The 12,503-nt window shown below is 36.0% G+C and overlaps 2 protein-coding genes across 2 annotated transcripts; one reads left to right on the top strand and one right to left on the bottom strand.

Annotated features, from left to right (window-relative positions):
* Nucleotides 1–2,662: 2,662 nt before the first annotated feature.
* On the top strand, nucleotides 2,663–5,650 carry LOC115978418 (receptor protein kinase-like protein ZAR1). Its single transcript, XM_031100437.1, has 2 exons — nucleotides 2,663–4,433; nucleotides 4,590–5,650. Exons 1-2 carry the CDS (start codon nucleotides 2,945–2,947, stop codon nucleotides 5,258–5,260), a joined length of 2,160 nt encoding a protein of 719 aa, XP_030956297.1. The 5' UTR covers nucleotides 2,663–2,944; the 3' UTR covers nucleotides 5,261–5,650.
* Nucleotides 5,651–9,294: 3,644 nt separating this feature from the next.
* Nucleotides 9,295–10,920, bottom strand: LOC115977267 (auxin-responsive protein IAA32-like). The gene is made up of 4 exons (XM_031099068.1): nucleotides 10,685–10,920; nucleotides 9,998–10,246; nucleotides 9,809–9,917; nucleotides 9,295–9,661 (listed from the first exon to the last, which is right to left on the bottom strand). Exons 1-4 carry the CDS (start codon nucleotides 10,809–10,811, stop codon nucleotides 9,580–9,582), a joined length of 567 nt encoding a protein of 188 aa, XP_030954928.1. The 5' UTR covers nucleotides 10,812–10,920; the 3' UTR covers nucleotides 9,295–9,579.
* Nucleotides 10,921–12,503: the final 1,583 nt, after the last annotated feature.

The following is a 12,503-nucleotide window of genomic DNA, read 5'->3' as shown; positions in this document are numbered from 1 at the left end:
CGGTCAAACTCTGGCAAAGTTGGTACTATGGTGGACATTCAACAGTACACTATGGAAATTTTCTAATGAAAGAGAAATAGTTTTGATCATTGGTATTGTTTGGGGCACAAAGTGACCACAATCATAGCAATGTCTCCTCTAACGGTTTGTAAGCTTAAGAGGTTAATCATGACTGTCCAACTCATTGACTCTCTGGCTAATCTTCTTGTTCAAGCAGTCTGATCGTTTCCTATAGGCTCTCACACTATTTTTTTTGTGGTTGTTAAATATGGTAAGGTTATGATTGAATCTAATATTCTTATAGTACGAGCACTTTTTTTTTTTTTTTGAGAAGAATATACGAGTTCTATTACTCATGAAATTTTATGTGAGAAAGTATTAATGAATAATGTCTAATAAGATTCTCAACAAAAATATATATATATATATATATATTAATATTATGAGTGATACTTATAAGTTGCAATTTGCATAATTTCTAAAATAAGAATACACCTATAAATAACTTATTAATTTACATACTAACTTTGTGTGGTTATTTGTGCATAATTTGACTGTTAAAGAGTCCCATAATAGTATAGATTAAGGAATAATAAATATTTAACTATGAGTTGCAATGTACAATCTTCAAAAATAAAATTATACACTTACCAATAATTCATTAGTTTGCATATACAAAGTCATTAGTGTTTGTTAAAGAGTGTTCTTGTAAATAGAAATGTCCCTCTTTCCAAACAAAACATAAGTCAGATTGATGTTTTCTAATTGTCCAATGCATCCACTATTTTTGAACACTTTTTTTTTGTTTATTTATTTCGTTAGATTAGATATGGTTTTTTGAAATGTTAATTTTTTTAAGAACAATGTACTATAAACTCATCCAAGTTTTCTTGACAAGAAACTCTTTGCTTTCTACTTTTAGAACCTCTAGACATGATTATTTGGGAGAATGCGAAGGTAATTTTTGTACTAATACTCAATGAGTAAATAATTTTTTAATCAATAAGCAATATATTTGTTTTTATATATAAAAAAAATTAGTGCAACCAATAGCAATAAGCAACCCTAAAAATTCATTGAATATTCTTACATTCCTATAAAAGTATTTATTATTGAAAATTTAGATATTTCATTCCATCTTATCAAATTTACTTATTCTAATAACTAAATAATTCCATGTGAAATTAAAAATCATATATGTATATATATATTTTTTGTTTTCTTAAGACCCTTCTTCCAAATCAATAATTATCTTATATATATATATATATATGAATCACATATAATTATAGGAGTCACACACAAAAAAAAAAGATGATGCATTTATCGGATATATGAGGTACCTCCTAAAGAGATTTATTTATAAATATTTTTTTGTACTCAATTTTTTTTTCTGCTAAGCTGTACTCAATATGCATGTTGGAAAATAAATGAACAAAAGAGGAGGGAATAAATAAAATAAGTTCACATATTGTAAAAAGGATAAAACTTAGGTATAATACCTTAGGTGCTATTCTTTAGGCTTTCCTCTTAAAATTCAGTCATGTGACTACTTAACTAAAAAATACACTTCCATCTCATAAGAAAATATCTATACGGCAAAAATTTAATAAAAAATTTTAAGAAACAACACCTAAATATTGTATCTAACTCTTAGTCTCGCTCTCCCTTTGTGTTAGAACCCCTTTCCTTCTCCCTTATGTGTGTGTGTTTGTTTCTCCAAAAAAAAAAAAAAAACTCTTAGGGGGTTGTTTGGTTTGTGTTTTCAAACAACCATTTTCAATTTTTAAACAACATTACACGTAGGGGTGTTCACCAAACCGAATAAACTGCAAAAACCACACCAAAACCGCCTACAAAATAGTATAACCGCACCGCACCACACCGCATGGTGCAATGCGGTTTGCGGTTTTATAATAAGAAAACCGCACCGCACCACACCCTCTCTATATCTTAATATATTTAATTATTTTAAATATTAAATATATTATTAATAGTTTAATAACCCTAGTTTAAAAAAAAAAAAAAAAGTTTGATAACCCTAGCAAGTGTTGATTAAGAAAGCTAGCCCAAAATAAAGAAAAATTTGCTCAATAGTTTAAAACTTGGACCAAAATAAAGGGAAAATTAGTTTTGGGTTAAGTAGAAAAAGCTTGAAATTTGAAATATATACAAATGTCAAATCATTCAAACCGCATCTTATACACCGCACCGTATATGTGACCGCAAAAATAAAATGCGGTGCGGTTATGGTTTTGGATAAACTTTAAACCGCACCGCACCGCACCGCACATGTGGCTGTAAAAATAAGGTGTAGTATCGTTATGGTTTTAGCTAAACCTCACTACAAAGTACGATGCTAAAAATGACCTAAAACTGCACCATAAATACCCTTTATTTATATGTATTTTCACACATTTTTTTATCCATATATATTATCACAAATATTTTCAAACCACAATTTTTAGTTTGTAAATACATGTATCAATCTGCCCTTACTCTTGCTATTATTATAAAAACGAGTCCTCGTTAGGTTAGGGCAGGCAAAACTTCCAACAAAATATCGCGAGAAATTGCTTGGCCTGAATAAAGTATTGGAGAAATTACAGTAAGATTCTTTGGCCAACTTTTTCTTTTCCCATATTTCTTTTTTTCTTCTTTTTTCTAATATTTGTCCATCTTCCCAAGGTCTTGCTTACTGAACCTTACCATTCTTCAACACTACCTCTTTTCCATCACTGTCAAAGCTTGCTTTCATACTCTCTCTATCTCTCTCTCTCTCCATTGTGTAACTAGAGCTTTCTCATCACTTGGTTTTCTGCTACTGAAAGGTAAGCTCTGTAAACCCCCACCCCCCCCCCCCCCCCTCCTCATATTCTGTACTTGGATTTTTTTTCATTTTTCTCCAACGGTCATTTTTTTTTTCTCTTTCATCCTAGATGATATGTTTCCCTTTGTCTTGTTTGTTCTTCTTCTTCTCTGCAACTCTTATGGTCTAGTGGGTTCTTTGAATGATGAAGGGTATGCCCTTTTGTCATTCAAACAGAGCATTAAGGAAGACCCAGAAGGGTCTATGAGTAACTGGAACTCTTCTGATGAGAGTCCTTGTTCATGGAATGGGATTACATGCAAAGAACTAATAGTTATTTCTGTTAGCATTCCAAAAAAGAAACTTTATGGGTTTCTTTCTTCTACTCATGGTCTTGGAGCTCTCTCTCAGCTCCGCCATTTGAATTTGAGGAACAATAAATTGTTCGGGACCTTGCCTGTTGAGCTCTTTCAAGCTCAGGGGCTACAAAGTTTGGTCCTTTATGGGAATTCCTTATCTGGGTCTGTGCCAACTGAGATTGGGAAGCTCAAATACCTCCAAACCTTAGATTTATCCCAGAACTTCTTTAATGGGTCTTTACCCAGTTCAATTATTCAATGCAAGAGACTCAAAGCCCTTGATCTTAGTCAAAATAATCTCACTGGTTCTCTGCCAGATGGGTTTGGGACTAGTTTGGTTTCCCTGGAAAAACTTGATCTTTCATTCAACAAATTCAAAGGTTCAATTCCTAGTGACATGGGAAACTTGTCTAGCTTGCAAGGCACTGTTGATTTGTCTCATAATCTTTTCTCTGGTTCCATCCCAGCTAGCCTTGGAAACCTCCCTGAGAAGGTTTATATTGATCTCACTTATAACGATTTGAGTGGGCCTATACCACAAAATGGTGCTCTGATGAACAGAGGACCGACAGCTTTTATTGGGAATCCTGGGCTTTGTGGCCCTCCATTGAAGAACCTATGTTCTTCAGATACCTTTGGTGCAACTTCACCTTCCTCAATTCCATTTTTGCCGGATAACAACCCGCCTGGGAATCCTGATGATAATCCTGGAAAAAGTGGGAAAGCAAGAGGGTTAAGTAAGAGTTCTTTAATTGCGATTGTAGTGAGTGATGTTATTGGCATTTGCCTCGTAGGATTGCTGTTCTCATATTGTTATACTAGGGTTTGTCCTTGTAGCAAGGGTAAGGATGAAAATGGTTATGGTTTTGAGAAGGGAGGTAAGGGAAGGAGGGAGTGCTTGTGCTTTAGGAAGGATGAATCAGAGACTTTATCAGAAAATATTGAGCAGTATGACCTTGTGCCATTGGATACACAAGTGGCTTTTGATTTGGATGAGCTTCTTAAGGCATCAGCTTTTGTTCTAGGAAAGAGTGGAATTGGGATTGTGTACAAAGTTGTGCTTGAAGATGGGCTTACCTTAGCTGTGAGAAGATTGGGTGAAGGGGGTTCTCAAAGGTTTAAGGAATTTCAGACAGAAGTAGAAGCAATTGGAAAGCTAAGACATCCTAATGTTGTAACCCTCAGAGCCTATTACTGGTCTGTTGATGAGAAGCTGCTCATCTATGATTACATCCCTAACGGAAATCTTGCCACTGCAATTCATGGTAAGTTTCACCAGTCCCTATTTCTCAGCGTAAAGGATTTTTTTCTTTTCCCTTCTATTTATGGTAGTTATTTAACTTATTTTGATTTCTTATAAATGCTTTGATTAATGTTCTGATATATCTTTATAATTGATTGCTTCGGTGTAATGTCATCAGGGAAACCTGGAATAGTATCATTTACACCACTATCATGGTCTGTTCGGTTAAAAATTATGAAAGGAATTGCAAAAGGCATGGTCTATCTACATGAGTTTAGCCCCAAAAAATATGTCCATGGAGACTTGAAGCCCAATAATATACTGCTTGGACAGAACATGGAACCCCACATTTCTGATTTTGGACTTGGGCGCCTTGCTAATATTGCTGGAGGTTCCCCAACCCTGCAATCTAGTCGAATAGCCGCCGAGAAATCACAAGAAAGACAACAAAAGAGTGCACCCTCAGAAGTTAATACAGTTAGTTCATCTACAAATTTGGGATTTTGTTATCAAGCTCCTGAGGCACTCAAAGTGGTGAAACCGTCACAGAAGTGGGATATTTACTCATATGGGGTGATCTTACTAGAAATGATTACTGGAAGATTGCCTATAGTTCAAGTGGGTACCTCAGAAATGGATCTTGTTCAATGGATTCAGCTCTGTATTGAAGAAAAGAAGCCACTTTCAGATGTTTTGGACCCATATTTGGCTGAAGATGCAGATCAGGAAGAGGAGATTATTGCAGTTCTGAAGATTGCAATCGCTTGTGTTCATAGTAGCCCCGACAGGAGACCTGCAATGAGACACGTCTATGATGCTCTGGACAGGCTTGCCATAGCCACTGATTGAGCAATCCAACAAAACTGTGAATCTGGTCATTCGTGAAGCTTGACATTTAGTTTGCTGACAGATGCATGACTAGCTGAATTTTCCTAAATTGAAAAGGATGAAAAAGAAGAAGGAAACTTGCATCAGAATTGAAAGTCATGGAAAAGAAAATGATTATTTTGTGTTAGTGACTTTGTTCTCTGTAAGATTCTCTTTGTTAGTTGTCGCTAGGTGAAGGTAGGGTCTGCTGGGAGAGCATGCTATGAGAGGTCTCAACGTATCTTGCACAAGCTGGCTGTTAATATTTTTCTGAAAGAATGTCTTTTTCTTCTTGCTCTTATTGCAGACCATTTTGTATCTTCTTGTTTCATGGTCAATGAAGTTAATTATTTGTTTGTTGTTTCTTTCTCATCACTCTTAAATTAATCATTAAACAATGGAGGACAATTAATTTATTCCAGTCACGTGAACTCAAAACCAAGATTGTGGTAACTCTGTTACTTGTTTGGCCGCATTCAGCTGAACTCCTTTGCTTTATTTCCCCTAGAATGCTTACCTTACTAGATTATGTGGTGCATATTTTGAACATACTAAAATCATTCTGGAAATTATAGACGTCTTGAATTTAGATAATGTGGTGCATATTGCTTTAGTCTTTCTAGTTAGTACTGATTCAGTGATTCCACCTAATACCTATATTAATAGTGCACATCTGAATAGACTGAATTGACATATCTTTCTATTTGTGAGGTTGACGACGTCAACTTTGTGTGATATTCACACATCTTTTCTAATCCGAATTATTCTCAATCTTATTTTTACTTTTTCAGATATCAATTTCAAACTTTCCCCTCCAACTATCCCAAATCAAATATAATACAAACCAACAAAAGTGTATGGCAAGCAAGGCAAGCTGACACAATATTTTTCATAATTACAAACATAATTTGTTATGATTAGAGTAATATTACTTTCATATGAGTCTATTATAGTAAACCCACATATGATTTGGTCCGTTTTCACTTTGCCTACCCGTGATTTAAAGTTTTAACATTTTGTCCACTTGTGTTTAACTCCGTTTGGTCTCTGTTACCAACGCTAAAATTCAGATCAGCAATAGCTTTGGGTTAAGGTGGTGACAGCGGAGGAGCACGTATGGGTTTGGGCTTTGGTTTGTAGAGGAGCACAACTACTTTGGGTTTGAGATTTGAGGTGGAGCGTGACGTGTGGGTTGTGATTTGAGTTTTGGGTTTTGGTTGTGGTCAATCTGAGATTTTAGCTTGGTGGCAGTGGATTTCAACTGATGAAAAGTGGCTAGTGTTGGTGAATCTCAAACCTTCGAACAGCATGGATTTTTTCTTAGAGTGCAGCGGCTACAATTTATGAACATGAAGAAGAACTAATCTGGGTTTGAATAGCTAGGAATTGGATATAAGTTTTTTTTCCTTTTTTTTTTCCTTTATTTAATAACAATCACAACAACTCTTTATTTACCCAAAAGAGAGTGAGAAAAGGGAAAAGACTTAGAATTTTTATGTGAAAAAAAAAAAAGGCCGATTGAGATTTAACCTTTATATTATGCACAGGTTGTTTTCTTTCTTTCAGTACCTATATATTATGCATAAGTTATGGATATTAGTCTTAGCATTCGACCTCAATTATTTCTGTCTTCTAGTCAATGAGAACCCGAACGACACCATAAAAAGGTAGATCTGGTGGTGTTATTGGCTTATTGCTTGACACTAAGACAGAAAAGGTGGAAATAAAGTAGAAAAGGTTTATTAGCATTGACAATTTCACGGTGGTGTTATTGGCTTATTGCTAAGTTCATTGATACCCAGCTCTATCTATTTAGTTTTTTTACAAATTTCCTATTTGTTCTTGTTTCTTTCTTAATTTTTGTTGTTCTTATGTTTTTGGAGGAGATATATATAAGATAGAAGCAAAAAGACTTATTTACCCATAATTTTAACGGAGGTGGGTAACAGAGATCGAACGGAACTAAACACAAATGGGCAAAGTGTTTAGTTTTAAACCGGCAAAGTGAAAACGGGCCAAACCACAAGTGGATTTACTGTAATTTCTCATATTTTTATTATGCACTAATCACAATAAACCATGTCTATAGTTGTGAAAAAATGAAAATTTTGTGTTCCTATGACTTATTGTTCAACAAATAGTTGATTTTCTAGTACCAACCATGAGGCGAGATTGTAGGGAGTAGACACCACCAATCTGCAAGAACATTCTTAGCTGTCCTTAGATTTATTTGTGGTCTATATGCCTGTTATTTTACTTTTACAGTGGCTTCTTGTCGGAATGTATTTGGTCAAATTTTGTCCATCTAAGCTTTCTTAACATTGCTTATAAATAAATAAAAAAGCTTTCTTAACATTTTGTATTCTAGTGTTAGAAAAATTAAAAGCTTACTTCCTCACAGTACTTCATGATGGTGCGAGAGTTTCATTTTAAATAATTAATTTTTTGGTATATATACCTTAAGCAATGGCAAGATTTAATTATTTGAAAAGATGAACATTCTTGCTTGGTGTTCTCACACATGCATGCAGACAGATTAGAAAGTAAGTGTTTTTCAACAATTAGTTTGGTGCCTTTCTGAAAGGATCATGACTGATTCTGTAACTAGAAGGCATACATTTTTGCAGAAGTTCATGTACACACTGCTACATTGCTGTTTCAAGTGGAGGCTTAATTGCAAATGACTGATAACATGGAATTGAACAACAATTTATCAGTTTGAAATGAGTGATGCATGGACATCCAAATTCAATTGGTTTAACGAACTCAGCTTACTGTATGAGGAGATTGAGACAGGAAATTCAGTTTTGTAGATCTTTATAGTGTTGGGCTTTGTGGAGCCTAGTTGTGTTTGATCCGGTTGACAACCTGACCAGACCCGAAATAATGTTGCGTGATTTTTAATGGGAGATTTTCTGAGGCTTAGTTCATGGAGCGTGGTTTCAGTACTAATTTTGTTTACTATTAAAATGAGAGGAAGAGATTTACAGAAGAGTAATGAAATAAAACTTGCAAATGCATGTTTCTCATTTTGAGTTTATTCTGCCCCCCTAATCAAACTGCCATGTTGATGCACTCTGGTTAGCTTAGATATGTATCCATACTATTACTGTGCTATGTTTATAACTGCAGTGTGATTGAATGGTATTGTATCTACCACACCTACTACAATGTGGTGGTAGCAATTGAGCAGAAATTGTCAAGCAGGTTGGCTAAGAGAGGAAGAAAATATTTGGTGGCTTAAGATAATCACATTAATGGTTTGAGATACTGTTATGACTTCACAGGTAGTATCAAATGTTGAGGCATCAGAGGACGGTATTCTAAACGAGAAACAGTAGGAGTTTTGATTCCAGTTTTGCTCTCTCTAGAAAGACAGGAAAGTGGGAGAACGAGTGAGATGGATATTTCTAGTTTTTGGCTTCAGGCAGAAGCTACCTTTATGCTTGACACATGAGAAAAGCTTACATCCATCATCCACTCTGCACTACATAGTATCTATGTTGTTGATGTGGTCTTCTATATGCCAAATTGCCAATATAATCACCCGCTATATGCAACTTAAGTATTATGCTCTCACAGTCATTCAGGAAGGTTAGAATAGTATCACCAATGTGTTAAGAGGGCAAGCCCTCAGTGATTGAATTGTCACTATTCAGTGAATGGTATTCACTGATCAGTATGTACTTAGAGAAATACATATAGTGGCATTATCTGCAGTTTTACACACTCTTGAGAGAAGAAAAACATGTAACAAACTGGACTGTAAGATGATGTAGCACTTCTTTAAAGCTACTTCTTTTTTCAATTTTCCTTAATGCGTTTGGTGTATTGAAAATAATTCATTACATGCGATCTATAGTTGTGATTATCTTTATTCTTAAATAAGTTACGATCTATAGTTGTGATTATCTTTATTCTTAAATAAGTTATCTTGTGATTCTCTATCAGGATTGTTTTGCTATTCCTAAGTTACAAGAACTATTTTCAGGCCACAAACAAACGAGTGCACAGACTGCTTTTCCAACAATTCCATGTACCAAAGAGCTTGAGCAGAACATGTCTTAAGATAGTTGAAAGTTGATCCCAAATAGCCTTACTAGCATTTACAATTTAGTACTCAAGAGGCCCAGCAAAACAAACACTCATTAGGATTCCATATGCAATTTACTCAGAAGTTGTGAGGGCCAAAATTATTTTGAAATACTTTTTCTTGAAAAGTTGTTAACTTAATCTACTTCTAACTCAGAGATGCTTCAAAACCAGAGAGTGGGAAGAGGCGATGAGCTGATGAGGAATACTTAGGTAAATTTTGATGAACCTGGAAGAAGAGCTACATTCTTTTGTGCAATCCTCAGCCGCTTCACACATTCCACAAATTCCCTGTCACCAATTGGAGGGGGGTTAAGCAAAAAAGGATATTAACACAATGGTTCCAACACTATGACACTATAGTGTTCCATCTAACAAAGAAAGTGAAAAATGCAGACTCTAAAAAAGAAAAAACGATGATGACAAAAAAGAACCTACTTCCATGGCACATCACCAACAGCTCTCCAGTTCTCCTCTCTATCCTTATAGAACAGTGAGAATTCTGAGCCAGCCTGGAACAACCTTAACCCAGATGCCGACTGCCTACCTGAAATATTCAATTGGTTATTTACTTCCATTCCAACATGTATAATTCTCAATCTTCAGAATAAGATTATTGGTACCTACCAAACATTTCTTCTAGCTGAAGTGCTAGGCTAGCGTAACCACCATGATCAAGTATGCATATTTTCCGGCCAACTACAATCCCATCCATGTTAACTTTCACAAAAGCCCACCTTTCTTTGCTTTGGACTCCATCAGCCTCTTCATCACAATCTTCAGTTTTACTTCTTGGATTCAAAGTGTCTGAACATTTCAAGTTCAGGTTAGCTGGGGGCCAACCTAGGAGTTCATCATATCCCTCAAGGCTTTCCACTGGTCCAAATCCAAATTCTAGTTAGTACATTGCAGTTACTGTTAAAATTATTTTTATTTATCTGTTTATTGTTGAACCTTGGTTCTCCTTATAAAGAAGACCAGACAATACCACTGAGTTACTAGACTACTAGCAACAGTTACAGTTACTAAATGGAAAGACTCAGAGACAATTTGCCTCTTGAGCATTGTGTACAAGTTATTAACATAACCAACCAATACCATGAATATGATAAATGATATACATAATAGGAAATTGTCATCACATCCTCCCATGAAATCCTATCGTTTCCTGGAACAAATTACTAACATAAACCCAAATGAGTAACATAAGTAATCAATTCAAGGCAATAAAACCTTATTCTCTCTACTACATGGGGTTGATTATAGCTAGTGACTCTTACATAAACAACAAAAGTAAAGGAAGGAAGAGCATACGATTTCCTGAAGGATGATAAGCCTCAGGTTGCAGAGTTCTCAGGCTAAGACCCAGATCAATGAAGCCATCATCTTCCTTGGCTTGGTAATAAACTGAGTGAAAAAAGCCTGATGTGTTTGAATCCATTGGAATAATGCACAAAAACAACTTTTAGTTTTACGCAGTAAGTTGTCGGTAGCTACTATGTTATGCCGATTTGCATCCAATGGAGGTACCAATTTATAGCATGTTTGAGCCAAAAACAACTCAACATGTGAAGCAGAAAAGCAAACAGATTGTGGGGGCCAGTTAAAGTACAAATTGAAGACAAGAAAGCGTACTCCATTATCTATTATTGAATGATGCTTATCTTTTTCTGCTACTATCAACATGCAAGTAGCCTAGTACACAAGATAGTTGAAAAGACCACTAGAACAAGGGATGGCCAAAGTTATCTTAAAAAAAGTAGTTTCGGATTCTGCTACCTAACATTGCTACAAAAGTTTCAGACTTCTCAGGTCGGTATGGTATCCCAGGGTGACTAGGAGCAATTTCCAATGACTGATAACGAGTTTGTACTTCTTGGACCAACATGTTAATAAACAAGTAATGCATGTATTGCGACAAGTGCAATACATGTTAAAGAATTGAAACCTAAAATTGCCACTAATTTTGCTACATGTTGCTTCATGTGTGCTGTGAGTGTACAATATGGACAATGGTACCACTGGTGGCCCGAATTTAATGCTCATCAAAGTTGGTTTATTCAAATTATAATTGGACTCCTGTTTAGTTTATACTATTACTTCTTTCTAGTGTGGTCTAGTTGGCATTTTGGTTTTCTACAATGTCATTGTGTTACTATTGTGATCTGTCTAATTTCTTAACTAGTATTGTCATTTCTCCCACTTAAGTTTCCCCAAGTTATGTGGAATTACCAAGTTGACAGGCATTATTAGTCACATATGCGTCATATCTCAAAAAAATTAGTAAAATTATAATTGAATACCCTCTAATTATTTATGTAGCACAATTCAAATGTAAGAATTAGTATATGCCCGCATAACACATACTTATTTTATTCAATTAACATAAAAATTCTCATATTCCTTCATATGTATTTACTATAACCCAAATGATAGTAACAATATAAAACCAACCAGCATGATTCACCATGCCAGAAGTGTCAAAGCAATCCTGCCTTAAAAATGAATGACTTGTTAACTTTTGGGTCAACAAACATGATTAATGGGAAGACAGCAGTCCAATCCCAAAAAGAGGCTCGGCCCCAGAATGGGGCTGCAAGATCAGACCTAAATGTAAGGCTGTGTTTGGTTGCTGTAAAACGTTTTCCGGAAAATACATATTTTCCGGAAATGCTAATTTCCGGAAAAGGAAAATGTTTTCATGGTGTTTGGTTGCACTTCAAAAAATTTTCCAGAAAATATTTTCTGGTGTTTGGAAAAGAAGAAGGAAAACACAAATTCAGAAAAACACAAGCCACAGCCCACGACAAATTCAGTCCGACGACCGCGCCGTCGATCGCGATCGACGACGCGATCGCGATCTCGGAGCGCGATCGACGACGCGATCGCGATCTCGGAGCGCGATCGACGACGCGATCGCGTCGTCGATCGCGATCTCGCCTTCTTCGCGAGATCGCGATCCACGGCGCGATCGCGATCTCGACGACCGCGCCGTCGATCGCGATCTCGCGAAGAAGGCGAGATCGCGATCCACGGCGCGATCGCGATCCGAGATCGCGATCCACAGCGCGATCGCGATTCGAGATCGCGATCGACGCTTAGCAATCGGCGGCGCGGACTGGAGCTCAACTGG

This window comes from Quercus lobata, chromosome 1 (assembly GCF_001633185.2).
Source record: "Quercus lobata isolate SW786 chromosome 1, ValleyOak3.0 Primary Assembly, whole genome shotgun sequence".
Taxonomy (NCBI): domain Eukaryota; kingdom Viridiplantae; phylum Streptophyta; class Magnoliopsida; order Fagales; family Fagaceae; genus Quercus; species Quercus lobata.
Note: the sequence above shows the minus strand (reverse complement) of the source record. Positions and strands in the feature narration are given on the sequence as shown.

Bases quoted from the DNA above. Each gene is read 5' to 3' on its own strand.
- LOC115978418 (XM_031100437.1), top strand. From the start codon at position 2,945: ATGTTTCCCTTTGTCTTGTTTGTTCTTCTTCTTCTCTGCAACTCTTAT. The intron at 4,434-4,589 runs GTAAGTTTCACC...TAATGTCATCAG, and splicing joins TCTTGCCACTGCAATTCATG to GGAAACCTGGAATAGTATCA.
- LOC115977267 (XM_031099068.1), bottom strand. From the start codon at position 10,811: ATGGATTCAAACACATCAGGCTTTTTTCACTCAGTTTATTACCAAGCC. The intron at 9,918-9,997 runs GTAGGTACCAAT...TGAATATTTCAG, and splicing joins TCAGCTAGAAGAAATGTTTG to GTAGGCAGTCGGCATCTGGG. The intron at 9,662-9,808 runs GTAGGTTCTTTT...AATTGGTGACAG, and splicing joins GTTGGTGATGTGCCATGGAA to GGAATTTGTGGAATGTGTGA.